Source organism: Protomyctophum bolini (assembly GCF_963924005.1).
Source record: "Protomyctophum bolini genome assembly, chromosome: 13".
NCBI classification, from domain to species: domain Eukaryota; kingdom Metazoa; phylum Chordata; class Actinopteri; order Myctophiformes; family Myctophidae; genus Protomyctophum; species Protomyctophum bolini.
In genome coordinates this window covers 9,125,344-9,153,314 of record NC_137874.1, presented here as the reverse complement: position 1 = coordinate 9,153,314, position 27,971 = coordinate 9,125,344, and the positions used below count along the sequence as shown (strand labels likewise).

Genomic DNA, 27,971 nt, shown 5'->3' with positions numbered 1-27,971 from the left:
TTCACTTTTCTGCCCTCACCTTTTATCTTCAATATGTACTTTGCTCAGCCTATCAAATCATTGCTATGAGGGTGATCAACCAATCACAAGCCAATGTTTGTCTTCAGTTCACACAAAACTGGAAAGCTGCTCATGGGATGGGAGGGGCTGGGCCCCTCAAAAATGTACGAAACCAAAAAATAAAGAGCTGTTTACTCACGACTAGGGATGCACGATTCATCGGTAGCATAATCGGATTATTTAATCTGTTTTCACCAGCAAATTTTAAAATAAATTTTTTAAATGAAAAATGTAAAAGAAATCATCAATGAGTTCAATATAAATCAAAAGTGTCTAGTAGGCTACCTCTAGTCTAGAACAAAAGCCAAATCAAATAAAATCTAAAATCTAATATAACATATATATATATATATACATTTTTCTACATTACATTTTTTGTACATCTCATTCAGTTGTGAAAACAGACACTTGGAAAAGAGTATAGGCTATTTATTGATTGATTGAATACTTTATTAACAGGCTTTGGGCCAATCCCCTATCGCTATCGGCAGGTATGACCCTGCAAATAATCGGAGATCTGATATCGGTCATAATTTCACAATCGTGCTCGCGACCCATAAAATAATTGGTCCTCGCAACATAATGAGCGATGAGCTGTGAGTAACATAATGGTTCTACAACCTCCCCAGACCCAGACCGATGAGCTGTGAGTAACATAATGGTTCTACAACCTCCCCAGACCCAGACCGATGAGCTGTGAGTAACATAATGGTTCTACAACCTCCCCAGACCCAGACCGATGAGCTGTGAGTGACAGGGACTATTATTACTCACATGGGGGGAAACCGGCATACATACGTATGGCTGAATTGGGAAAAAGAAAAAGAAAAGGCATATAAACAAGAAACACCCTCCTTCCTTCCCTATACCTTAACATAGTGAGGGTACTACAGAGCAAGCAAACAAACAAAAATAGAGGAACTGAAACCTGTATCGATACAGTGTGAACAAAGAAAGGGCACGACGACCTTTGCTTCCGAAAACAAACCCGTGGCCAGCATCGCCAGATGGGTTTTCCATGCAGCTCCAAGGACCAGGGGCTGTGTTAATTAGAGGAAGCAAGACAGTGCTTCCCAGGGACATTATTGTGATGTGTTCTGTGTTGCTGCTGCTTGATGCGTTTGAGGTCTTGCATGGAGGGGGGAACCTCCAAGAGTTTGTTTGGCTCTTTGTGGCTACCTGCCATACTTCAGTATTAAGCAGAGTTGTCCCGATAGAATTTTTACAGTACAAGTACAAGTATACTTCATTTTTAGTACTCGCCGATACCGATATACGACATACTTTAATTTTGTTGAGTAAACACTCATTTTACCCCCTTTTTCTCATAGATGCAGATGGATCTCAGAGCGACACTTTGTCAGTTAGTTGGCATTCATGCTTATAGATCGGCTGTTTTTGGTGATTTGCTATACAGTGTTGGGTCAGACAGCTCCCGTTGCATTAGTTCAGCCTATAGTGTCATTTGGATGTTTTGGTCAAAGTATCGGGGGTGGGGGCCGGTTCCGAGTACAGAGTATAGCGAGTACTTGAGGTGTGGTATCGGCCCGAGTAACCGATACCAGGATTGGTAATCGGAACAACTCCAGAGGAGCCTGCATGGTCCCTGCCTGCGGGAATACCTGGAAACAACCTCCCAGCATCCGCCTTCAGTCTTCTCTATGTGAACCTATAAGGCACGCTGCCAAACGTAACCTTCTCGGTTCAATGCCAACTTCACTTTATAACCCGCTCTGGACGGGAACCCCTTTTTTGGCGTTTAAAAGCATTGTGTTGTATACTTTAAACTATATTGAAAAATAGATAGCTCGTTAGCGCGGCACTTTTTCAGCTTGTAAGATCTGCAATTTGTTTGAAAAATCCTGAAAATGTGGCGCAAATCTTTGAATATATATTATTTCAGAGTGAACAGAGCGTTTTTTAACTCAAATCTTTGCTTCTGGAGAGTCCCTGGAACTACATGTTTTCAGACTGGGGTCGGCGGCCAATTACATATAATTTTTGGGGGTCCTCGACATGAAAAATGTTGAGCACCACTGACACAGAAAAACAGTTTTTTCTGAAAACTCAGGATTCTTTTTTATCAGCCTCATGTCTAAATGGGTTAATGTTTTTCCTGGAACTCCTCAAAATAATAACACCAGCAGTATCCAATTCAAGGTCAAAGACATGTGAGGCCTAATATTAAAAACAGGTAAACAGTAAGCGAGAAGGCGTAATGTAAAAAAGATCTGACTTGCAACATTGTTATAGGGAAAAGCAGTGGGCGTGGCTTTCTGGTACCACTCAAAAATCGGCCATTAATTTTTCCCCATTAGAGATTTACAAAAAAAAAAGAAGTCATGACCATAAAACCTTTCATTCCGTGGACAGATGTAATTGAAAAAACAAAGGGTATTTGAGACGATTTTTTAGAGGCAGAAACATGAAATCCAGAGTACACAACAAAGCTAACAGTGGTTCCCAAACCTTTTCATGTCAAGGACCCCCAAATTGACACAAATTAACCCGCAGACCCCCCATTTGAAGAGATATGCCAGGGACCCTCCATAATAGAATATGTTTATGGCTCTAACAGAGATTCTCAACCTGTTTAATTTCAAGCACCCCCATGTTTGACATGCATTTGTCTACAGACCCACCAGCATTTCTATCTCTGGGACTCCAATTTATATTGTAAAATCAATGTTAATGTAACTCTGAGAGTGTACAAATGGAACCAAATGGACCCGTTAGAGTTACAGACACATAAGCGTCCATTTGGTTACTAACTATCATTTAGCTGGGGACCCCCTGGAACTCCCTCAAGGACCCCTGGGGGTCCCCGGACCCCACTTTGGGAACCACTGAGCTAACTGACTTGAGGCTGGCAGGTTACCATGGTAACCCATTCCACATAACTGCAGAGTATAAAATTGGTATAGGTTAAAAGTCTGTGAGGCCTCCCTCTAGTGGAATGACAGTGAATAACGCTAACGAACCTTACAAAACTAATGGTCTTGTTTCATGTGACATGATACTGACCATTACACATGCCCTGTCATTCAGTGCATGTTATTTAGTCATAGTCTTTGGAATGAAACTTCATTTAGTTTTAGTCACATTTTAGTCACCCGGAATGTTTTAGTGTTAGTCTAGTTTTAGTCGACGAAATATAAGATTTTAGTCAACTAAATCTACAGTTGATTTAGTCGACTCGACTAAAATGACTTATACTGAATTTCTTGTCCACTATAGTCCCTTCCTAACAGTCTAGTTTATACACATCAGGCACACCAAAACATGAACATCACATGACTGTATTATGTCTCTTCTCTTTTCCTATGTTACTTTTTGAACCCAGCACCTCCACGAAGTGATGTGTGTATTTCACTAGTTTCTATAGCACCTTTCATGCATGGCATGAAATGCAGCTCAAAGTGCACCACAGAGCAATGGAGAAAGAAAAGAAAAGCAAGGCATGAAACATTAAAAACAACAGTGCAGTAATAATGCAATACAGTGAGGACATGAATAACAAGAAATGTAAAAGATCAATTCAAAGCAAGAGTGTATAGAGGTGTGGGTCTTGAGCTGTAGCTTACGTTCCACATATTTCCACTATGTGTGAACTGCAGTACACTCTGTAATATTTGTTTTGACAAATGAAGATACGTATGGATCACAAAGGTCACTCATGCCTGGGTGGGGGGGAGGGGGCTTTTGACTGTACTTGAACTCACCAGCTGCTAAAGTGTTGACAGGGGATTGTTACATTTTGATGTTATTTGATAACCCGGGTATACCGTGTTGCACAGTGACACATGCGGGTTGACACTGTCAACTTGACAGTGAATGATATGAGCAGCTGCAAAAGAAATCACACGGGTGTGATTTTTTGCAGCTGCTCATATGCGTGAAGTGATCAGGGGCGCTCTTATCATATACATCACATTCCGTGCTCAGCCAATGAAATCCTCACAAATGTCTTTCCGGGGCCAATCACTTTTGGCACCTTCACTTTGCCGCCCTCACTTTTATCCTCAATATGTATACTTCGCTCAGCCAATCAAATCATCGCTCTGCGTGGGGTGATCAGCCAATGAAATCTTCGTGCTTGTGTTCACACAAACAGACAAGCTGGGATAGGAGCATGGGAGGGGCTGGCGCCCCTCAAAAAAGGAAGAAAAAACAGAAGAAAGGTCAGAGATACTACCTACGTATAGTTCAGAGAGAGAGAGAGAGAGATGTAGCAGACTTAGGGCTCCGTCTTGCGCCACCCTTATCCCTTATCCCTAAACTTATTTGCCTTTTTTTTTTTTAAATGGCAAATACGTTTAGGGATAAGGGTTAAGGGGTGACGCAAGATATAGCCCCTATAGGGCTCCATTTTTGTCATCGCTAAACCCCTTATCCCTAAACTTCTTTGCCTTTTTTGAGTGGTGCAACCACTCCCTTACGGAGCTATGTGTGTGGCTGGGTGGCTGGCTGCGTGGCTGGCTGGGTGGGTGCGTCTGAGCACGAAAACAGCCTAACACACACACAAACACACACGCACATATTAACTGTATATATGGTGATTTCGGGTGTACAGTGACAGTACAATACAGTAGAGGGTAGAGGGGCCCCCACACGGTAACTATGTCATTTCTCAACCGTTTCAGACACACACAGAGTTGCAACACTCACTTCACACAGGTGTGATTATTTTTTTTTACTATTTTGCAAAACATTTTTGAATAGTTAAAACGGCCAGTCTACAATCTCACAACGTGTCAATGTAGATTGGCTATAGTTGAACTATTAAAAAAAAAATCTGAAGTTTAGGGGTTTTAGCGGTGACGACAATGGAGCCCCTATTATGTGAGCATACAACAACACCCCCGCTGAGGTCGGCCGAGTTTGTTTTCACTAGCTCGCAGCAAGCGTGTCAGACATGAAAAAGAGTCAGCCATCGCTGAGCCTTCGCTCCGACCACTGGAGGGGAAGTTCCCTCCTAGCGCATGGCATAAACTTGGCTTCAATAAAAGCATCCGTTTGCACCTCTGTGTGGACAACAGGAAATCTTTGTTTATCGAAAAACATCCCCTTGTCGACCCCTGAGGGTATATGAACCCACCAGTTGCTCAGCGAGCCAGCGTCACGCAGCAGCCTTGTGGGAGCCCAGGACTGTATTTCAAGATCTCACTCGACTGAACAAAAGATGCCGTAACTCCCCAAAGCCAAACAACAAAGACAAAGTATGTATGCATATATAGGATATAGGACATTCTAAAAAAGGTTCTGCGTCAGACCCTTGTGTTGTTATGTCACCACCAGTGACATGTCACCTTTAGTGTTTATTGTTTCACGTTGACTTCATATTTGTATTATTTCCAATGGAGCCACAGAGCTTCAGTTTTCGAAGTCAATCCGACAATTGTAATCAGAATAGATATCTGCTCATTCTCATTCACAACTATTGGTCAAGTGTCCACCCATAGGTCCCTGGGAGATTCCATGGACGTGCACACATAGACATCAAAGGGGGCTTCAGTTCAGACCCTGCCCTTTTACCCGTCTGTAAAACAACTGCCCTTTCCAGACCTTCACGGACGCAGCATTTACTGATGGTGAAAGAAATGCAAAAGGCCCTCCTCTCTCCTTTCCATGCCATGCCGGAACTCCGGAAGGCAGCCTTCATAGAATTGCTTTTTTCCCCGAAGTCTCCTGAACTTGAACACGGCATTTTGCGTTGAACAAATTTGTTTAGAAATCCATGTTGTTACACCGCATCTCTATAGCTAAAGAGTGCCGGGTTGCGCCCCGAAAATGGCTGATCTACAAGCTCGTAGATCTGCTATTTTCTTGCCCTCTTACGGGATATTAGCCCCTGCCCCTCAAACACTCTGCACGTCCCTGAGCAGCATGCTTATAGGCGTGTGTGATGTGTGGTCATCCTATACACTTCTATAAAATATCCCACGGCATCGGTGAGACATTTCCTTGATCCCTAACTATACTCATTGGGTCGGCCGAACATTTATAGTGTCAATTGGAGGAGCATGAAGCTGCCTCTATGTTTAGCCATTTCCGCAGTATCAGCAACCACAGGCCGCCTGTCACTGACAGGACTATCCTGCCGCCATCATCATGACAGAGGTATTTGTGGACTGTTTTCCAGCTCACACCCCTCCCATCCAAAATGTTGACTTGCCTTCAGGGGGCTGGGGAGCTTACTGCTTAAGGGTTGGAAAAGTCATGGGAAAAAGAGAGTTTGCCTAAAAAATATGCTGTTCCCAGGCACCCCTCGCGCAGGCCCCAGAAGCAAAGATATGAGTTAAAAACGTTCGCTTTGAAAGAATATATATTCAAAGATTTGACTACATTTTCACGATTTTTCAAAACTAGCAGACCACAAATCTGCTATTTTTAGCTAAACATTATGCTTAAAACACCAAAAGGGATTCCCGGCCAAAGAATCTACTTTGTGGAACACCTGCTAAATAACAATATAAATGTTGTGCCCATCCCAACTTTCCAAACTCATCCCTTAACTCTCCCCCCCAGCCCCAGACAGAGTTCACCTGAAAATACATACAGTACATCAATAATATGATCTGTTAAATCGCATTACCCACAATGTAGCCTACATAATTTGGTGTTCATATATTGGAACGGGTATAAGGACTAGTGTCTATAAATTTACAATCCAAATAGTCATACAATTTGTACAGTTTGTTTAGTGTAGTGTACCCAATCAATGGGTTATTTATTACGTTTCCAGCAACAGATCCATGATTCACAGTGAGTGTTCAAAACATTTTAAACAAGTTCCATAAAATATCCTAACATATGTTAGCCATATGTAACATAGGAAGGCTGTGCACTATCATCTATCCACAACACTTTCAGAGGGACAAGTTACTTGGCCTGGTGACACAATATTTCTTAACCACTTTCAACCTGGCGCCCGTATTCAATATAGGCAAAGGTTTAAAAAGAAATTGTGAACATAGCAGATCTACAAGCTCACAACAATACATCATGACTTTCACTATTTCTGAAATAGGCTTCAAATGCTTAAACAGCATAATATGCTGTTTAAGCATTTGAAGCCTATTTCAGAAATAGATGTCAACCAGTGCAATGCAATATGGTCAACAATATTATTGTTGACCATATTGCATTGCACTGGTTGACAGAAAGCTCTACTGTTATCGTTCGGAGGTATACATTTATGAAAAACTTGAAAAATCGACATTGTAAAATAATGAAGCATAATTAGATTTTTTTTGGGGGAATGTGAATAACAGCTAAAACTAAATAAATTGATCTATAGGTGTATATACAGTCTATTTCACGTTTCCATCGAAAAACGCTCCATCTAAAACAATTGTTTTGGGTATGTCTGAAAGTCAGTGAGCGTGTACAGTACCTGAGGTCAAGTGTCTTCATTTACGTTACATTAAATGCGCTTTCATAATGCTGTCACTCTTTGGAAACAATAGCCGGTAGTACAACTATTCTTTTGTCAAGGTGCATAATAGTACACAACATCGCCTGTATATATTTCACAGTATCTCTGTGATTCCTTGTCTTAATAAAGCGGGTGCAGTACTTAGTTTAGACAGTTTTTGGTTTAGACTAGTCATTGGTTAGACCAGTCATTAGTCCTACAACTACAACCCATCTCAAACCCTCACCCTAAACCCTAACCTCCCACGGGGCAGCACACCTAAACCTAACCTTAACCCATGTCTAACCAATGACTAGTCTAAACTAAGTATGCACCCCAATAAAGCATCTGAATACGAAAGGCTTTAGTCGTCCCTGCAGTGAACTTTATTTGTGTCTTCCGCAGTCGTTTGGGTAGTTTCAGAGGACTGGGGGTGGTGGTGGGGGCGCTCTCTGGGCCGGTGCTCCGAGAACCAGTCGGTGACGCTCATGGCGAGGCGGAGGAAGCCCAGGCTGATGCAGTGGACCTCCGACGTGACGGGGATGTCCGCGAAGAGGGCGTGGTCCCGGCACAGGAGGGCGGCCGCCGCCGTGCCGCGGCACTCAAAGTCTTTGACCACGTTGAGGATCTCCTGCCGCTCCGCCTGCCGCATCATCCCTCGGACGTTCAGCAGGGTGGAGACGTGCTTCTTCCTGTGGGAGGGAAGGGAAGGGAAGGAAGGGAAAGTATATGGAAGGGAGGAATATAGAAGAGAGGGAGGGATGGGGGGGTTATTGTTAATTGAAATAGGATATGTGTCTTGTGTATCATTCGCAGATGTGCCAGTCCATCCTCTTTTGGTGGGGTAACCGTCCGGGGTATACTGTACATCATGCCCGCCACACACAGAGGAGACATGGGGTTATAGATTTCTCCACAGTGCCCCCCGGCTTCCCAGCAAGTCAAATGACGTCATGATGACGTTACGATGACGCCCTCCAGTGACTCCCGGTGACGTTCAGGACTAGGCCAGATCACAGGACCTATATGGGGATGATCTTTACGTCGTTTCCAGGACGTCCTTCACCAGTTTAAATAATATAGCTCATATTCTGGGCCAGATCTGACTATAGTTATGATGTGACATAGGTTGATCTGGCCTCGATCGGACTCTCTCTGATTCATCCAGGGGCGTCCGTCTTAAAATAAAAAATATGTCAAAAAAAAAATGAATGTAAAAAGTGGGCACCTTTTAAGTGTTGTAAAGTAAGTACACTTGGCAGTGGCGGGGACCAAATGAGTAGAATTGGCATGCAGCGACTAAGCATGGGGACTGGAGAGACATGGACATTTTAAATAATCTGTTTGACTGAATAAGGAACATAACGTTTAACTCAAGGACAAGGGAGAAGAGTGAAATTGAATCTTTAGGTGTGTGTGTGTGTGTGTGTGTGTGTGTGTGTGTGTGTGTGTGTGTGTGTGTGTGTGTGTGTGTGTGTGTGTGTGTGTGTGTGTGCGTGCGTGCGTGCGTGCGTGCGTGCGTGCATGCGTGCGTGCATGCGTGCTTGCTTGCTTGTGTGCGTGCCGTGAACATGGGCTGAGACAGTTGGCAAAGCCAACCCTGGCTATCAGTCTTTGATCTCCAAAAATACCAGCGGGGGGATGCTAGGCATGTAAACAAACAAGGTAAGCAGATCCTTAAGTTAGCATCACTTGAGGTCTGAACGGCTGTTTTCCTTTCCTTCTCAACACCCCCCCCCCTCCCCTCCCCCCTCTTTGATTCCATGCGTGGCACCAGACTGTCTCCTCGCAGGCTGGCAGGAACCGGAAGTACTCCGCGGCAGCTTCCTGTCTGCTCCAGCGCTTGGCCATGCGTCACACACGGTGGTGCTTTGCCAACTATCACCTGAGCCCCCGAGCAGCACACAAACAGTCAGCGGCGTGGGACTCCCCCTGGAGGCCCCTCCATCTCTTCCACTCTCAAAACACCCTCATTCCACGCCAGAAATAGCCACGTTAATGTAGATATGTTTCCGTGCTTCTTTTCCTTGTTTTGATCTATTGTGTCAACCAAGAAAAGAAAAAAAAAGGGAAAAAAAGCTATACACTCTCTTTCGATTTCCCTCCAACCCTTAAGGCAATGTGCCAAAAACAGCACTGAATGTGTAGGAGGACCCATAAAAGAACATGGATCCTTTGGGGATAGCGTGTCTTCATGAATGACTCTTAACCCAATTCCCGGTATATATAACCACGATAGTAAAACATGTTCACAAAGTCCTCACCGTATATCTGGAAATTCTTTCACAAGGACTGCAACCTCCATCTGAATGGAGGGCGTGTCCTCCAGGAGAATGATGTCAGCCAGGTGACCAATAACGCTGTCCAGCCAGGCGGAGCTCGAGTCCTGCAAGAGGCATGAATGAACAAACTTGATTAGCAAGTATTAGCAACCATTACGTTATCAAAGGTAATGGGTATAGCAATTAAACACCCATCGCCATAATCGAATCATAACTGTCATTGCAGATCTTTTTTGCAGATGTTGCTACGGTACAGTAGCTCTGTATACCGTCTACTCTAAATGGTAAATGGTGCATTTAAATAGTGCCTTTATCCAAGGCGCTTTACATAGATTGTGCATTACATTCACCCATTCACACACACACACACACACACACACACACACACACACACACACACACATTCACACACCGATGGCGGCGGAAACCATGCAAGGTACCAACCAGCACATCGGGAGCAATTAGGGGTTCAGTGTCTTGCTCAAGGATACTTCGACACCAACTCTGAGGGAGCCCGGGTTCGAACTGGCAACCTTGCGTTTACCATCATCCAGCCATTCTAGCCCTGATCCACTGACCCCCCCCCCCCGCCACTCTACAACAAAGCGGCGTCACACAATCTGCTGAACATGTTAAACTGTGAACAATTAGGTTAGCTAAATAATTAGTTCAGAAAAGTCAATAACACAGGCCCGAGCCCCATTACATTTGTCTTTCCAGGTTGTTTTTTTCCCCTTTAAGAAAAAAAAAGAAAAGAAAAGACAAGTAAGTTTGGCTTGGCTTTCACTAAAAATATCTCTGTTGGTTTTTTTTTTAGCCAGCCATTAAAATCGCATCCTCCTGCCATTTCCACAGATACTTTGTCCTGCTCTTCACCGAAAAAAGGGCCATCAAGGCCACGTTCCCAAGAGCCACATCAAAGCATAGCGCAGCTGACAGGAACAGGAAGTTCCTCCTGGACACAGAGGCTTCCTGTTGTCAGCCGAGGTGACGGACACTTGTTTGAACTCAAACGCAGAAAGGGCAAAATGCCACGTTGGCAGGCCCAGTTCCTTTTAGTCCCTCTTCCCCTCTCTGGTTAGCTCTAACGTAGGCTCACTTCATCAATCTCCATCTCGGTGATGGCAGCCATTTTTCAGAGTTATCCCTGACCTGGCAGGGTCAGGTTCCATTCAAAGTTGCCAGATCGGCTGCATTGCTCTGTCCACTTTCGGTCAATACTTTCAAGACTCAGCTTTTTTGGTATAGGTGTCTAAACTCTAAATGGGGGTTTCTAGGTTTATCCTACTCCTATTTTCCTTCTAAATGGTAAATAGAAAATGGTGCATTTATATAGCGCTTTTATCCAATTTATTTATCCTTTATTACATAGATTGTGCATTACATTCACCCATTCACGCACACATTCATACACCGCTGGCGGCGGAAACCATGCAAGGCACCAACCAGCACATCAGGAGCAATTAGGGGTTCAGTGTCTTGCTCAAGGACACTTCGACACCAACTCTGGGGGAGCCCGGGTTCGAACTGGGAACCTTGCAGTTACCATCCAACCATCTCTATACCCCTGAGTCACCGACCGCCCACCAAACATGGTCAGGCTACTACTTGGCCTCACTCCCTGAACCCACCTCACCCCTGCCCATTTTGACAGTGCTGGAATGGCTTAGGGTTGACGACAGAGTACAGCATCTTGCAATGGGTCTGGTCCACAAGATTCGCTACACCACCAAGATACCCATGTACCTGTCTAGATACTTCCTTAAGCATAATGTCAACGAAGTCCTCCACACCCACAACACCAGAGGTTCAACCCAGATTCGGCACAAACAAGGGACTAAAATAATTTTGCTCCTATGCCACCAAAATGTGGAACGCCCTACCAACAGTCATTAAGACATGTGAATCCCTTGACTCCTTCAGAACCGCTCTCAAAGGGCACCTACGGACGTCTGCAATTAGAAACTGGCCCCCGTAAAATCAATCAATCAACATCTTCATTGAAAATAGCTGATCTGCAGGCTCACTGTGAGCAGCTATTTGCACCAAAGGGTTAGGATAAGGTCAGCCTAATGTGAGTTCCCAGAAGTTCTCGCCAACTTCCGCATACAAACGAGAGGGTCGAAACTTTAACAGAGGAAAGACGAACAAAGTGTGGACTCAGTGTGGAGGCAGAATATCTGAAGAGCAAACTCACCAAATCCTTGAAGAGCCCTTTGAGTTGTTTGGCCTCATCCTGCAACCGGAAAGCCACCCTCTTCCTCATCTTCAGGGATGTGCAGATGAGCCGTCCGCGCATGATGGCTCGGACATATTCAACCAGAACCCGCCTGTGTACCTCACCCACTAGAGTCTGTCAAACAGTAAATAGGACATATTCAACCAGAACCCGCCTGTGTACCTCACCCACTAGAGTCTGTCAAACAGTAAATAGGACATATTCAACCAGAACCAGCCTGTGTACCTCACCCACTAGAGTCTGTCAAACAGTAAATAGGACATATTCAACCAGAACCCGCCTGTGTACCTCACCCACTAGAGTCTGTCAAACAGTAAATAGGACATATTCAACCAGAACCAGCCTGTGTACCTCACCCACTAGAGTCTGTCAAACAGTAAATAGGACATATTCAACCAGAACCCGCCTGTGTACCTCACCCACTAGAGTCTGTCGAACAGTAAATAGGACATATTCAACCAGAACCCGCCTGTGTACCTCACCCACTAGAGTCTGTCAAACAGTAAATAGGACATATTCAACCAGAACCCGCCTGTGTACCTCACCCACTAGAGTCTGTCAAACAGTAAATAGGACATATTCAACCAGAACCCGCCTGTGTACCTCACCCACTAGAGTCTGTCAAACAGTAAATAGGACATATTCAACCAGAACCCGCCTGTGTACCTCACCCACTAGAGTCTGTCAAACAGTAAATAGGACATATTCAACCAGAACCAGCCTGTGTACCTCACCCACTAGAGTCTGTCAAACAGTAAATAGGACATATTCAACCAGAACCCGCCTGTGTACCTCACCCACTAGAGTCTGTCAAACAGTAAATAGGACATATTCAACCAGAACCAGCCTGTGTACCTCACCCACTAGAGTCTGTCGAACAGTAAATAGGACATATTCAACCAGAACCCGCCTGTGTACCTCACCCACTAGAGTCTGTCAAACAGTAAATAGGACATATTCAACCAGAACCCGCCTGTGTACCTCACCCACTAGAGTCTGTCAAACAGTAAATAGGACATATTCAACCAGAACCCGCCTGTGTACCTCACCCACTAGAGTCTGTCAAACAGTAAATAGGACATATTCAACCAGAACCCGCCTGTGTACCTCACCCACTAGAGTCTGTCAAACAGTAAATAGGACATATTCAACCAGAACCCGCCTGTGTACCTCACCCACTAGAGTCTGTCAAACAGTAAATAGGACATATTCAACCAGAACCCGCCTGTGTACCTCACCCACTAGAGTCTGTCAAACAGTAAATAGGACATATTCAACCAGAACCAGCCTGTGTACCTCACCCACTAGAGTCTGTCAAACAGTAAATAGGACATATTCAACCAGAACCCGCCTGTGTACCTCACCCACTAGAGTCTGTCAAACAGTAAATAGGACATATTCAACCAGAACCCGCCTGTGTACCTCACCCACTAGAGTCTGTCAAACAGTAAATAGGACATATTCAACCAGAACCCGCCTGTGTACCTCACCCACTAGAGTCTGTCAAACAGTAAATAGGACATATTCAACCAGAACCCGCCTGTGTACCTCACCCACTAGAGTCTGTCAAACAGTAAATAGGACATATTCAACCAGAACCCGCCTGTGTACCTCACCCACTAGAGTCTGTCAAACAGTAAATAGGACATATTCAACCAGAACCCGCCTGTGTACCTCACCCACTAGAGTCTGTCAAACAGTAAATAGGACATATTCAACCAGAACCCGCCTGTGTACCTCACCCACTAGAGTCTGTCAAACAGTAAATAGGACATATTCAACCAGAACCCGCCTGTGTACCTCACCCACTAGAGTCTGTCAAACAGTAAATAGGACATATTCAACCAGAACCCGCCTGTGTACCTCACCCACTAGAGTCTGTCAAACAGTAAATAGGACATATTCAACCAGAACCTGCCTGTGTACCTCACCCACTAGAGTCTGTCAAACAGTAAATAGGACATATTCAACCAGAACCCGCCTGTGTACCTCACCCACTAGAGTCTGTCAAACAGTAAATAGGACATATTCAACCAGAACCAGCCTGTGTACCTCACCCACTAGAGTCTGTCAAACAGTAAATAGGACATATTCAACCAGAACCAGCCTGTGTACCTCACCCACTAGAGTCTGTCAAACAGTAAATAGGATATATTCAACCAGAACCCGCCTGTGTACCTCACCCACTAGAGTCTGTCGAGCAGTAACTAGTAATCAAGCTGAACGGGTGCACAAAACTATTATTTATTTTAGCAGTTACTGAAACAACAAATACCTGATATGGTGGGGGGTCCATCCTTCTGAACTTCTTGAAGTGTTGTTTGATACTGGCTTCGATGGCCTCAAATGCTTCTTGGTTGTTCAACCATTTCCTCTTGACCAGCTTGTCAAAGAAAGGCTAGAGCAGCAACAGATGCACTCTGATTAATAGAGAAAATATTCCACATGCATGAAAATGAACTGTATTTAGATGGGTTTTTTTAGACAATTCTTCTCACTTTCTTCTTCTTATGTTTTACCAAAAATAAAAATTAGTATCAGAAGCCGACCTTTTATTTTTAGGGCAGTTATATGATAGCTGGGATTGCTTTTTATTGAGTGGTTTATTATTATTTTGTGATTTTTTGTTTTGTTTTGTTTAGTTTTTTGTTTGTGTAGGTGTGTGTGTGTGTGCGGGTGAGTGAGTGAGTGAGTGAGTGAGTGAGTGAGTGTGTGGGTGAGTGAGTGAGTGAGTGAGTGAGTGAGTTGGTGAGTGAGTAGTAGTAATATGACGTATTTTGATATATGCTGTGATAATTATCATTAGTGTATTCTGTAATGCAATGTATTCTGTAATGTTTTTATTTATTTCTCACTGGACTCTTAACCCATTCTGGGCGAGAACCCCTTTTGGTGTTTTAAGCATTCTGTTATACTTTAGCTGTTAACAAATAGCAGATCTACAAGCTCATAGCGCGGTTCCGCGCTATGAGCTTAACTCAAATCTTTGCTTCTGAGGGGTCCCTGGATTAACATATTTTCAGATGGGGGTCGACATGAAATATTGAGCAGCACGGACATAGAAACATAGAGTATTTCAGAAAACTGTCAGAATTTAGAAGACATTTTTTTAAACGTTGACGTCAGGTCTAAATGGGTTCATTGGAAGATAAGGCCATATGGCTAAAAGAGTTAAAAAAGACAAAATGTAAAACTCACCCTGATGTGCTCAAACAGTCTGTCCACCAGCACCCTCACTGACTGTTTGATGATCCTGTCCAGACAATGGTTGGCCTTCTGCGCCGATGCCTCACTGCCTTGTGGGTCACACTGCCTGCAGCGCAGCACGAAGGACCTGGTGTACATGCACACGAAGCACTGTTGTTTTTGGCAGCAAATTTCTATTTTAGTCAATATATATATAGTCTTTGGACTGAAACTTCATTTTGTCTAGTTTTAGCCGACTAAATCTACAGTTGATTCTGTCGACTAAAATTTATTTTGGCGGGCCTTGATGTCGTCATAATGGCTGATTTTACACTTATAAAAATAGCCGACCTACAAGCTCACAATGCGTCAACCGAGTGTAAAATGACGTATACCTGATGTCTTGTCCGCTAGTCCCTTGCAAACATTTTAGTCCAGTGTTTATTTGTGGACGAAATTGTCAATACATTTAGTCTTAGTTTTAGTCTTTCATTTTTCATTTAGTTTCCATTTAGTCTTTGTCAGTGAAAAAAAGGTAGTCGACGAACTTAGTTTTAGTCGACGAAATCAACACTGACACAAAGTTATGAAGCTGTTCATAGTGGGTCACACTGCACACAAAGGACCTGGTATACACACAATGGGCCTGATTCTTCAACGCGTTTACGCTGATATAATGACGTGAAGCTAGCGGAAAGGCATTTACGTGGATTTCCCACATTAATTTGGAATTCATGGAAATGGCCGTGAACTTGACGCTCACGTAGGTTGGTCGGAAACTCCGTAAAATCCCACGGGACCTCTTTAGGTGGCGGACGAATTTACGGATATATTCAGAAGGCTTTAGTCTTCATGCTGAATCAATAAATAGTTCCCAAATCGCAGATAAAATATGTAGGCATGTGTCCCGACCCTAACATTGTTCAGCACATAAAAAAATGATATATAAAAGCCGAGTGCACTTGCACTTGTATGCCTATGCATGCATTCTAGAGTCAAGTCCCATAAGGAAACTGCCCCTGCAAGCGACACCTTTTTATTTATTTATTAGGATATTTCTATAGCATGCGCGATTGCGCTGCTCACTTGACAGCCTTCTCTAGGCTACTCGCAGTGCGTTGTGAGCTTGTAGATCGGCTCCCGTGGACTCGCGCTGCATGTTAAAAAACAAACTCACAATTATAATAAGAACATAGGCCTACACTTATCTGCATTCTGCACTGTACGAATCCAACGTTGTTTAGTTTGTGTTAGTGTTGTTTAGTGAGTCAGTTCTCTGACTGTCGGTGTGTGTGTGTGTGTGTGTGTGGGGGGGGGGGGGGGGACAGCAGCATGCGGCCGCTGAACCGAGTCCAATCTGGGTGAAATTTACATTGGAAAATTAATATAACGGCGCGGTGAGCCCGGCAAGGACAGAACACGGCCTGGCCCGACTGTTATATGGTCTATCTATGGCATTCTATGGTTCACAGACTGACAGACGTGCCGGTCTGACAGACAGACAGCAGTCACGACGAGGGCTATAAATCCACAGCGTGCAATTTGGCCAGTCAGTTTTAAGCCAGCTCACCTTAATTAATTATAATATGGGCAACGTTGTAGCTGTGTAGGCTATATGCTGTAGGCTAGGCCTACTACATTGATCTCATCATGAGTTTGCCGTGTCCCGCGAATCATTTTAATATGACGACATCATGATTACATACATCGGATATCTATTTTACTTCTGCAGGCGAGTGTTGTTTCTTTTTTTATAACCCTCAGGTGCATTCATCAGTAGCCTATAAGGGCTTATCATTGCCGAGTTGTAATATAGCATTTGGTCGTGTGGTGAACAGTACAAATTAATATCATGTATTGATATTGATCACATGCATGGATGCCACACACAGAATAGTTTAACTCACTGGATAAACTCACTGGATTATAATTTCTTAAATTCTTCAGACAAGAGGATCCCAATTATTCACTTATGAATGTATATGCTTGTAGGCTACTGTTCTTTATCGCGCAAGCCATGCCCCCCTCCCTCTCTCCCCTCTCTCTCTCTCTCTCTCTCTCTCTCTCTCTCAAAAGACGACTTTTGCATTGACATATATCCGATATTTTAAATATCGGATAGCCTATATTTTACCTCTGACTGCAAAGGTGTGAGTGCAGCACCCGCCTTGGTCCCGAACTTAATTAAATAAATTATAATGATATTGCTTCAGCAGCGGAGCACGCACCGTTGTGGACATTTTAATAGAGTGCGGGCTATATTCATGCATTGACCGCGGCTGTGAAGCCGCATAGTCTGCGGCTGCAAAGCCTTTTTTCTTTTTTTGACAGACCAAACTGCTGTCTGCTGAGTCATGCTTGAAGCCTTTTATGGTGCGATATGGGGCGTGGATCAATGCAAATGAGGTTGTCGGGTGCTTTTCCGATCACTTTGCACCCACTGCATTCAGTATGACATACACCTGCGATACGCCAGCGCACCTGTGGTACACACCGCTCTCTGAATAACACGTCATCTCAACGTAGCTTGATCGGACGGATAAATACGATATCTGTTTCCGCCACAGTGTAACGGTGGCGTATTTCTTTTTAATGAATCAGGCCCAATGTATTATGAAGCTGTGTATAGTGTGAAAAAATACTTAATGACTTCAGAAACATTCTATTCATTATAGAGCAATTCCCAACCTGTGAGCCAGTGCCCACTGGTGGATCATGAGGATATTGCAAGTGGATTTCTAAGTGCATCTATACCTGAGAGGAGGGCAGCAGTTGACCAGAGCTATGGTCCTGGAAACATATCCATCGCCGCGATCTCCAAATTCTGCCTGAGTGTCGTGGAACATCTCAACCTTCCTCTGAAAACTAGACATAGATTTTCATGAGTATATCTAGCGGACACTTCTTCACCCTTTTTGCAAAAAAAATATACATGTTAATGAAGTTTAGAGGATTTAGAACACTTTCCTGGGGGGTCTTTATGTGTGTAATATGTGGTTTTAGATATTTTAGATATTTTAGAGTGTCCATGATGTCACAGACACTGGTCTCACTTCCTTCCTGGACTACATGTTGTCTCAGTATAAGACGGCCCTCCCCCTATCCACAAGTAGGATTAGTGCACCAAAGCATTATGTGAATTGTAGTCCAGGAAGGAAGTGAGTACAGCGTCTGGACACTAAAATCTAAAATATCTAAAACCATACAGTACAGTGAGTACACACATAAAACCCCCAGAAAAGTGTCCCTTTAACTGAATATCTGTATACTGTTCTAAAAATCCATGCAATTTCTATACTATTATTATTATTATAGCTTTAACAGTAGATACATTGAATGAAATCATTTCTTCAAATATTTGGTTAATACAAACATTATGGATTATGCCCATAAACATATAGTTTTTGTGGACACATCTATGGCTGCTATAGCACAGGTTATACAGTTGATGACCAATGCTCAGTTGCAAATGCAATATTATTTAGAGATTGATATAAATTGCATAGTTTTAAGACAACATTGTTATTAACACAGGTTGGACCCTTAGCTGTACTTCAGCTGTACTATATGAACACAGCCTTAACCCATTCTGACCGGGCACCCATTTTGGTGTTGGCATCATGTTATGCTTTAGCTATTGAAAAATAGCAGATCTACAAGCTCATATCGCGCCACCGAGTGGCGCGATACGAGCTTGTAGGTCTGCTATTTTTGAAAAATTCGAAGAACGACTGACATTTTTAGAATCTGATCTCAGGTCAGAATGGGTTCATCAGACCAGTGTGTGTCCCAGTGGAAACCTCGTATGAATCTGATCTCAGGTCAGAATGGGTTAATAACCCAACGTACATCACATGAGGATAATCTACATTCCTTGCACTATCTAGTAAAATTACGCTGTGAGTGTGACTGAAATGATTCCAATCGCATTCTGAGCATCCATAACTGCACTGACTCAACTGAATCAGATTGCCTCACTAAGTTTGATCATTCAAGTGGAACACAACATGATTACAACATTGACATCCGTTTCAACAGGTCATCAGAAATCTGTAATGTACAGCAGTTAAGAAAATAAAATTGTCCACAATCCAACTTAGCGTCTGAAATCAATTGTGCGCACCTGTAGAGGAAGTCGGCCAGGCCAATGAGACTGCAGCACGCTACCCTGGCCCCCAGGAACTGGTTCACGGCCGTGGAGCGGTCCAGGTCCTCCTTCAACCTCTGCAATGAGAATGAAGCCATGTCGTTTTGTGGTTCTTTGACAAATATATATATTATATCCAATATAATAACATAACTGAAAACATCTTCCTATACACGTGTTCCACAATATGTAAACATGCATCTACCTGGATCAGTGTTGTTTTTGTCGACTAAAACTAAGACGAAAAATGTTCGTCGAATAGCTTTTTTCACCGACGAAAACTAAATGAAAACTAAGCTATGACGACTAATATATCGACAATTTCGTCATGAAATAAAAACGAGACTAAAATCATGTTATAAAGGGACTAGTGGACAAGAGATCCAGTATAAGACATTTTACACATGGTTGCATGCTGAAAATAGCCGATCTACAAGCTCACAACGCGTCGCAGCGTCTGCCATTACGATGGCATCAAGGCCCGCCAAAACACATTTTAGTCGACTAAATCACCTGTAGATTTAGTCGACTAAAATTGCATGACATTTAGTCGACTAGACTAACACTAATACATTCCAGGCGACTAAAATGTGACTAAAACTAAGTGAAAACTATTCAAGAGACTATGACTAAAACTAAAAATTGAAATGTGCTGCCAAAAACAACACTGACCTGGATGACGGAGCGAGCCAGATGAGACTGATACTCCTCTATGTGCAACGTCTGGGCCCATCGTCTCTCCTCCTCGTCCAGAACCTGAGTGAGCTCCGTCGTCACCTTCTCCTGGAAAAAAAAACATTATACATGCAAAATAAATCTCAACATTGCAACAAAAAAAAAATCAGACCCGTGTGAACTGAGTGGTGCAACTCCCCCCCCCTGCAGCACTATCTCTCTCTGTTTCTGGCACAACAGCGCCCCTACTGGTACTCATTATACTGGTGCTCATTAACGTCACATAGATAAGATAGGTGAACACAGACACACGGGTCACATAGACACAGACACACACATTGCTGGTTGTAGGAGTGGTTGCACCACTCAAAAAATGACATGCTGCAAATGGTATGATCATGTTTAACTTAAAAAGACGAAGTGATGCATATATAAGCCATATTTTACCGTGACAATACTGAGGCAGTCTTGCTCCAGCCTGTTTACGGTTGCTTGCTGTATAATAGGTTCCAGTGCGGCATAGTTGATGGTCATGGTGCCAGTGCTACCTAAGACATCCCTGATGGAAAACCAGAAATGAGTTTATATAGCCTATATACCTATACTTTAGTTTACAAGTTTCATTTGACAAACATTCATGGTCTGATGATCCTGCAGGGGGAGAGGCATACCTGTTGTATATATTGTAGAACCAATCGAGCAGCGAGTAGACGTCGGTGATCTGAAGCGGGCAACTGGTGATGGTCCGGAGACGCTTGGCCACCGCCCGGTGGTAGCTCTCCACGTACACCTGGAAGGCGGCGAACTCCTCGGGGTAGATGGACACGGCGTTCCTCCTGGCCGCGTCCAGGTCGTCCACCATGCGGCTCTTGAGGCGCTCCAGGTAGCAGGCCAGCTGGCCCGCCCGCGTGTCCGCCTGCTGGGGCAGGCTCCAGTCCGCTGCCTCCGCCACGGCCTGCCTCCACTTCAGCTTCAGCCGGCGAGGGCGATGGCTTATGGGCGGGGTCGTCCCCAGGGGACCGCCGCCCCCGTGCAGCGGTTTGTTCTCCTCTCTCACGGCCCAGGCGGCGTCGGCGTACTCCTCCTGCTGGATCACCAGCACCACCAGGCCCAGGTTGGGCCCGGCGCTGGGCTGGCGGAGGGACTCGCGCACCACGTCCCACATCTCCTTCTGCAGGGCCTCGTACAGGAGCTCCACGTCCTTGGCCTTCCGCCGGCCCGAGTCCAGCGTGGCGTTGGGGCTGAACGGGTCGTCGGCCGGGGACGGGGACGGCGTCAGGAGGGAGGTCGTGCTGGAAGGGGGGCTCGGGCCGAAGCTCGGGGGCGGGGTGGCGTTGGACGTGGCGGGCAGCTGTGCCAGGACGTCACACTCTCTCTCCAGCTCTTGGATGTGAGTGTCGGCTGACAGGAGGTCCCGGTGGTTCACCAGTTGTAGGATCTCCAACACTGAGAGAAATAATAAGGACACGAATGATTCAGTCTGATGCCCTGCATAATCATAGACATTATCATAGATATCATATAGGCCTAGGCAAGGTTCGTGAATGTATTATTGGCACGAGATATAATTAAACACATGCTGTAACAGATCCTCAGAGTGAAATTAATTCACTTTCATTTGGGGCGCATCATCAATATGAACGGAAAATTTAATTTAATTTCTTATTCTATAAGAATCAACCGAAAGGTATCGGGAAGTAAGAATTTGTTATGGTTACTGGAAATGAATTGAATAATTATGTATTGCTCCTGTCCTATTGCTGGCCTTGTTCCCTCCCTGTGGAGCTGTGTGTGAACAGTAGCTATATTGTTCCCTCCCTGTGGAGCTGTGTGTGAACAGTAGGTAGGTTGAACTTCTATCTGTGGAGCTGTGTGTGAACAGTAGCTAGGTTGAACTTCTATCTGTGGAGCTGTGTGTGAACAGTAGCTAGGTTGAACTTCTATCTGTGGAGCTGTGTGTGAACAGTAGCTACTAGCTAGGTTGAACTTCTAGCTGTGTGTGAACAGTAGCTAGGTTGAACTTCTATCTGTGGAGCTGTGTGTGAACAGTAGCTAGGTTGTTCCCTCCCTGTGGAGCTGTGTGTGAACAGTAGCTACTAGCTAGGTTACTTGTTCCTTACTTGTGGAGCTGTGTGTGAACACTGAACAGTAGCTAGGTTACTTGTTCCCTCCCTGTGGAGCTGTGTGTGGACAGTAGCTAGGTTGTTCCCTCCATGTGGAGCTGTGTGTGAACAGTAGCTAGGTTACTTGTTCCCTACTTGTGGAGCTGTGTGTGAACACTGAACAGTAGCTAGGTTACTTGTTCCCTACTTGTGGAGCTGTGTGTGAACAGTAGCTAGGTTACTTGTTCCTTACTTGTGGAGCTGTGTGTGAACACTGAACAGTAGCTATGTTACTTGTTCCCTACTTGTGGAGCTGTGTGTGAACAGTAGCTAGGTTACTTGTTCCTTACTTGTGGAGCTGTGTGTGAACACTGAACAGTAGCTAGGTTACTTGTTCCTTACTTGTGGAGCTGTGTGTGAACACTGAACAGTAGCTAGGTTACTTTTTCCCTCCCTGTGGAGCTGTGTGTGAACAGTAGCTAGGTTGAACTTCTATCTGGGGGGACCTGTGCAGAGGAAGCAAGGTCATTTCCTGATTTCACAGTCTGGTGTTGATTGAACCCAGTGACTCTGGGACTGTGAGTGTGGACCTCTCAGCTCCATCAGAAGGGTCTGGAATTGGGAGGAAATACTTTTGTAGCTGACCAGGAAGTGTTTTATGTTCTCAGTCAACAGACCACACGAGGAAACTCCTTGTGTGTTGTGTGGACATTGTACATTCTCCGAGGGTTCTCCTCAATGTGATTGATATTCTGACCTGGTTTCCCCATGTTTGGTCTCCTCAGAATGCGTCTCTTACCGGAAAGAGGCTCTCTGGGTTTCAGCACCGACTCCTCCACGGTTTCGTCCTCAGTCTCTAGGGAGCTGCGGTCGGAAGAGGAGTCCCTCTTCAGCTTGCCTAAGCTGACCATCTTGAGGAAGGAGGGACGTCGGCACGGCTCTGCCTCTCCATCGGTGCTCAGGTCCCCGCAGGGCAGGCTTTCTCTGCGCATCTCCTTGCGGCGGCCTGTAAAGCTGCAGACACAACCGGAGCAAGACAACAAATGTGAATATAATTCCCATTGCAACATAACATATTAGAATCGACGACTATACGAATGGCAGTTATTCAAAATCATCAAGCATGGCATGGCATGCAGCAGATGCATCAGATGTCAGGCCATGGAGGAATGTATTATGGCGTTTGAAAAAGAAGCACCCATGATTGGAATGTTAGAAATGCGTAATGTTACATCTGTTAAACTATTGCTGCTGTGGTAAACACAATGATTCGGTTATAAATAGTTCCTTTCACCGAGCACAGACAGTACACAAAATAGCAGCACAGCCAAACAAAAGGAGTTCCGAGTATAAACAGGTAGGCTTAACACATTACCTAAGGCAACAGGAAACAATCACACTTATTATGTTTTGAGCCATGCTTTTTACTGAACACTTAAAATAGAACTCTTTCTCTATTTCTACCCCAGCACACCAGACACTAATATACAATGCACATAAAAAGATGATCTTAAAATTGATTTGATTCTCCCATATCGTCGTTGACCTGCGATTGCCCTTGTCTTTGAGTATCTTGGAAAACAACATATCAATATCGCCAATATTGTTGAGGTGTTTCATATTTCCTCAGCTCATTACCGGAGTAGAGTCATGATTTCCTCTGAGCTTCTGCGTAATCCCTTCCTTTTCTCCTTCACTGGTGGAAATGCGTCGGTCTCTGGGAGGCTGCGTTGCGCAGGTAGGGTCCCGCATTTGCGTCCCGGAAAGCGGAGGCCTTTCCCCAGCTTCCCGAGGGTCTTGATGGGTGATACCCCGCAGATACGCTCCAGGGTCCCCCTCAGAGGCGTCATCCCCTTGGGGTGCCCTCCTGCTCCGTGCCTCTCGGCGTTGACCTCGTTCTCTTCCTCCTCTCCGTCCCGGCCGGACGTCGTTCTGTTGTGCTGGAGGTTGTTGCCCTTGACGACGACGTCGCCCTGCATGATGAGGCCCACTTCGTTCCTCTCCTCGTCCAGCAGGTCCACCTCCTCGAAGGGGTTCAGGTTGTTCTTCAGCACCTTCAGGCCGTCGAGATCGTTCAGGCCATTGAGGTCCGCCATGTTCAGGTCCATCCTGGGCAGGATGAGCGCTCCGTCCACCCTGGGGAAGTCATGGCAGCTCTTCGACCGCCCCGGGAGCTTCTTTAAAATGGGCATGGTTGCAGTTATAGGGGATTAACAATCTGTAAAACAAAACATGAACATGGAATACGCTGTAGGATGAAATACAATCACCCAGTGACTAAATCTCTTTTTCAGTTTTCCAGCAATGTAAGATGAATGACACAATGCTATAGTCCTTCTGTGTATCCACTTTAAACGTATATGACTAGCAGGACAATGTATCTGTGTATGCTTAGACTATGTTTTAATGTGTTCATATACAAGTGCCACCCTGACATTGTTTATAATAGCCCGAAATGCATAACATCCTCTCACGTTTTCTAGAACATAGCCATCCAGGAAATATGTCATGTAAATATTGCCTGTATTTAGAGAATGTTGTGTATATTATTATGACAGTATTGTACACACGTTGAACTGCTAGCTTATATAAACAATGGTGCTCGTGACCAAATGGACATACAGTACTGTACATGAATGTGGATTTGCAGCACAGTTTACATTCAGCTTGTTGAAAATATGCACTGGCATATATTCTGGCATTCTTCTACAGCTACGTATTAACCTCTTTAGGGAAAAAGCCAAGCTGGTGTGTGTGAGAACAGAAGCATTGCATTTGCATAATGTTATTTTTCTTTTCGTTTAGTTTTTTTTTTCTCCATGATCAATTTGATTTTACGTCTATTGCAGTCGATTCAGTTCATCTACAGTACATAGAAGCTTTTTGGTGGTGAAAAAGAAAGTCAACATTTGTAAGGTGAGGAAAAAAAGTTCTCCCATAATTCCCAAAACTTGGCATTTAATTCATTTGTAATAATATTAAATCAAAACTGAGTAGCATGTGCTCTCAGATTTCAGCCCATAGACATTAGAATGATCCATGGTCTCTTTAGGAAAGTATGTTTCTTTAAAATAATATTTACTTATTTGATTGTACTTCGTCAAATGCTGTACAATGCTCATTTTAAAGTAAAAATAAATAAATCATACACACTTTTGCATTACTGCAAATAAACCAAATAAATATTAGTAAAAACAATCATCCTCAAATATTAATATATTAAGAGAGTAAATTCTTTTTTGAGTGCATTGCCTTCATGGTAATTTGTGAGTCACCTTTGGTTCTCAGGTTCAGAGTATAAACTAAAGCAGTTAGAAGAGCCTTCACTGGAAAACCGATATATAATATACTTTGTTTAAACCATTGTATTCATGCAATGGAAGATATTGCTTGGCATGCATTCTCTTTTTTCCTCAACATAATTTATTTGTTTAAACAGTTGCACATAATTCACACCAGGGAATTCAGCTGTATGACCTCAATTCTCAGTTGGACAACAGGGATCAGACTTTGCTCAAGAAGGGCAGGTCAACTGTAGTTGTTTTTCTTCACAGCTTTTCCCAGACCCTGCAAGGTCACTAACCTTAAGGCTGCTGCTGCCTGTTTTAAGAGACCTGCAATACAGATCTCGTCTATAACAAATACCTTGTCTTGTCGCAAACTCGTTTAATATCTAAACACTAGCATGGGCAATGACTGAAATGAAAAGAACGTATATAAAAAAACTGAAAAAATATCTTTTTTTCAAGTAGTAATTGTACAACACACACACAAGTGTTCATTGAAATCTGTGATTGTCTAGAAGTAGGTGTCAGTATTTTGTAAGAGAGCAGATTCTCATGATGTGTTCATCTGTGTTTGTGTGCTATATGTTGTGGTTTAATATTACTTTTGTCTGTGGCATTTCTTTGGTTATTTCTGGAAATAAAGAAAGAAAGAATGAATGAATTCTGGAAAGAAAGAAAGATTCAGTTATTCTAGGTTTCCTGTGTTGTTGTAGCCCATCTATAGCCACTGAACTAGGCCAAATATCTGATATGCCGGCATTGGTTTTAACGGAAGCAACAATATAAGACTAAACCCCTTATCCCTAAACTACTTTGCCTTTTGTTTTGACTGTTTTGAAAAACATTTTTTAATAGTTAAAATGGCCAGTCTACAAGCTCACAACGTGTCGATGTAGAATTGGCTAGTTGTCTACTGAATATATTTTCAAATCAATCTATCAGGATAATTGGATATCATATCATGTTGGGGTATTGATGACATGCAAGTTAATTGAAATGGGTAAATAGAATAATGTCGTTTTACTAATTATATGATAGCTTGTATACCTCTGTAATATTTAATTGAACTTTGCAGAATTGCATAAATATATAAATAATGACTGAAGAAATGAAATAATCTTGCTAAGGGAATTAAATATGCGATGATGCTGCATGCTTGAACAAATAGTGAAATAGTGTGTAAATATATTTTGACTTTTATTGTGAGTAAGATGGTAGATGAATGAAGAATTCTTACCACATGATGAATTTAACCACTATACAGTCAGTTCACTATTGTATTATTTTTCCTGTTATGACAAACTGCAGGACAAAACAAACTTGACACATGGCACTAAATTGCCCATGGCACACAGCAGATTCTGTGTTAATGTAAGTGTTCATTTAACTATGAAAGTTTAAACTAGAGCTGAAATTAAAGCAGGATTTGACTGTGCATTGAGCATCACAGTTAACACAAGCTCTTATACCATTTAAGGCCTGTAAGCTTGTAGACCAGCCATTTGGAGTCAACACTCTAACTCAAGTGGGCTATGGTGCAGGAGTCGAGCGAATGCCTCTTACCTGGTGCGATGGCTGTGCAACGTCTCAGTGCAGTGTCATCCTGGTGTATGCTGGTCTGTCTGGATGTATGGGCTGCGGAGCTGATGGTGTGTGCGTGCATGCGAGTGAGTGATAGTGTGTGAGTGTGTCTCTCTATGTACTCAGTGACTCAAGAGAGCACTGTGCATGTCGTGGATGCCGGCGGTTTCCTGGCTGGGTTCTATTGTGGCAGAAGGTGATATGCTTTCCTGAGGAAATACCCGTCCTGTCCTTTCTCCCCTCTGTTCCTCTTGCCAAACTCCCCCAGGGACCCTTTACAATTACACTAATTGCATTAACTGCTGAATAGGAGTTTGATCATGCAAGGTTTCATAGTTCTGTGCGTGCGTGTGTGTGTGTGTGTGTGTGTGTGCGTGCGTGCGTGCGTGCGTGCGTGTGTGTGTGCAAGGGAGAAAGACTGAAGAGACAAAGTGAGACAAATCAATGTAGAGATTACATATCTAGATTATTGTGTTCTGTTCTGTTGCCTGCTGGCTGCAAAGTAGCATTTTAAAGATCCATTTACTTTACAGTAAGAGACATGCTAACTGTTTAGGAGCCTTGAGTAATACTGTCATTCAGACTTTATAGTGTCATTCAGAATTATAGTGTATTTTCCATGAAATAAACTTCATTTGAAGCCCAGCCAAAGCTCAAAAAACTGCTCAATACAAAAAAGGGAGTATATGCTTCTACAGTACAGTCAGTTACATCACATGTACGTTGTATTTGTTTCTACCGTCTCTTCAAGTTCAAGGTTAGCATAGGTATTTTAATGGCATACTGGAAACAATGCTAAGATGAATAGTTACTTTCAGGAATGTGTGACGACGATTGCTGCACATTAAGCACATACTGTATGTACTACATTGCTAAATAAACAAAGGCCTCTAGCTGTTCACGCACAAAATTGATGCACTGTATCAGATCCACCAGATTCCAGATCTACCAGCAGTAAAATGTTTTCCAGAGGTAGCTGTACTTACTGTCACTTT

The 27,971-nt window shown here is 43.6% G+C and overlaps 1 protein-coding gene across 1 annotated transcript; it reads right to left on the bottom strand.

Moving 5' to 3' along the window:
- Nucleotides 1-7,621: 7,621 nt before the first annotated feature.
- On the bottom strand, nt 7,622-27,053 carry exoc3l2a (exocyst complex component 3-like 2a). The gene is made up of 14 exons (XM_080779615.1): nt 26,959-27,053; nt 23,747-24,326; nt 22,908-23,122; nt 20,678-21,452; nt 20,454-20,565; nt 20,004-20,114; nt 19,308-19,408; nt 17,939-18,049; nt 15,197-15,332; nt 14,274-14,396; nt 11,957-12,112; nt 9,742-9,863; nt 7,802-8,169; nt 7,622-7,665 (listed from the first exon to the last, which is right to left on the bottom strand). Exons 2-13 carry the CDS (start codon nt 24,298-24,300, stop codon nt 7,842-7,844), a joined length of 2,844 nt encoding a protein of 947 aa, XP_080635741.1. The 5' UTR covers nt 24,301-24,326; nt 26,959-27,053; the 3' UTR covers nt 7,622-7,665; nt 7,802-7,841.
- Nucleotides 27,054-27,971: the final 918 nt, after the last annotated feature.

Excerpts from the sequence above, each read along its gene's own strand:
- exoc3l2a (XM_080779615.1), bottom strand. The coding sequence starts at position 24,300 with ATGCCCATTTTAAAGAAGCTCCCGGGGCGGTCGAAGAGCTGCCATGAC. Across the intron at positions 20,566-20,677 it reads TTCTACAATATATACAACAG|GGATGTCTTAGGTAGCACTG; the intron begins GTATGCCTCTCC and ends GTTTTCCATCAG. Across the intron at positions 15,333-17,938 it reads AACTGCTGCCCTCCTCTCAG|GTCCTTCGTGCTGCGCTGCA; the intron begins GTATAGATGCAC and ends CATGTACACCAG.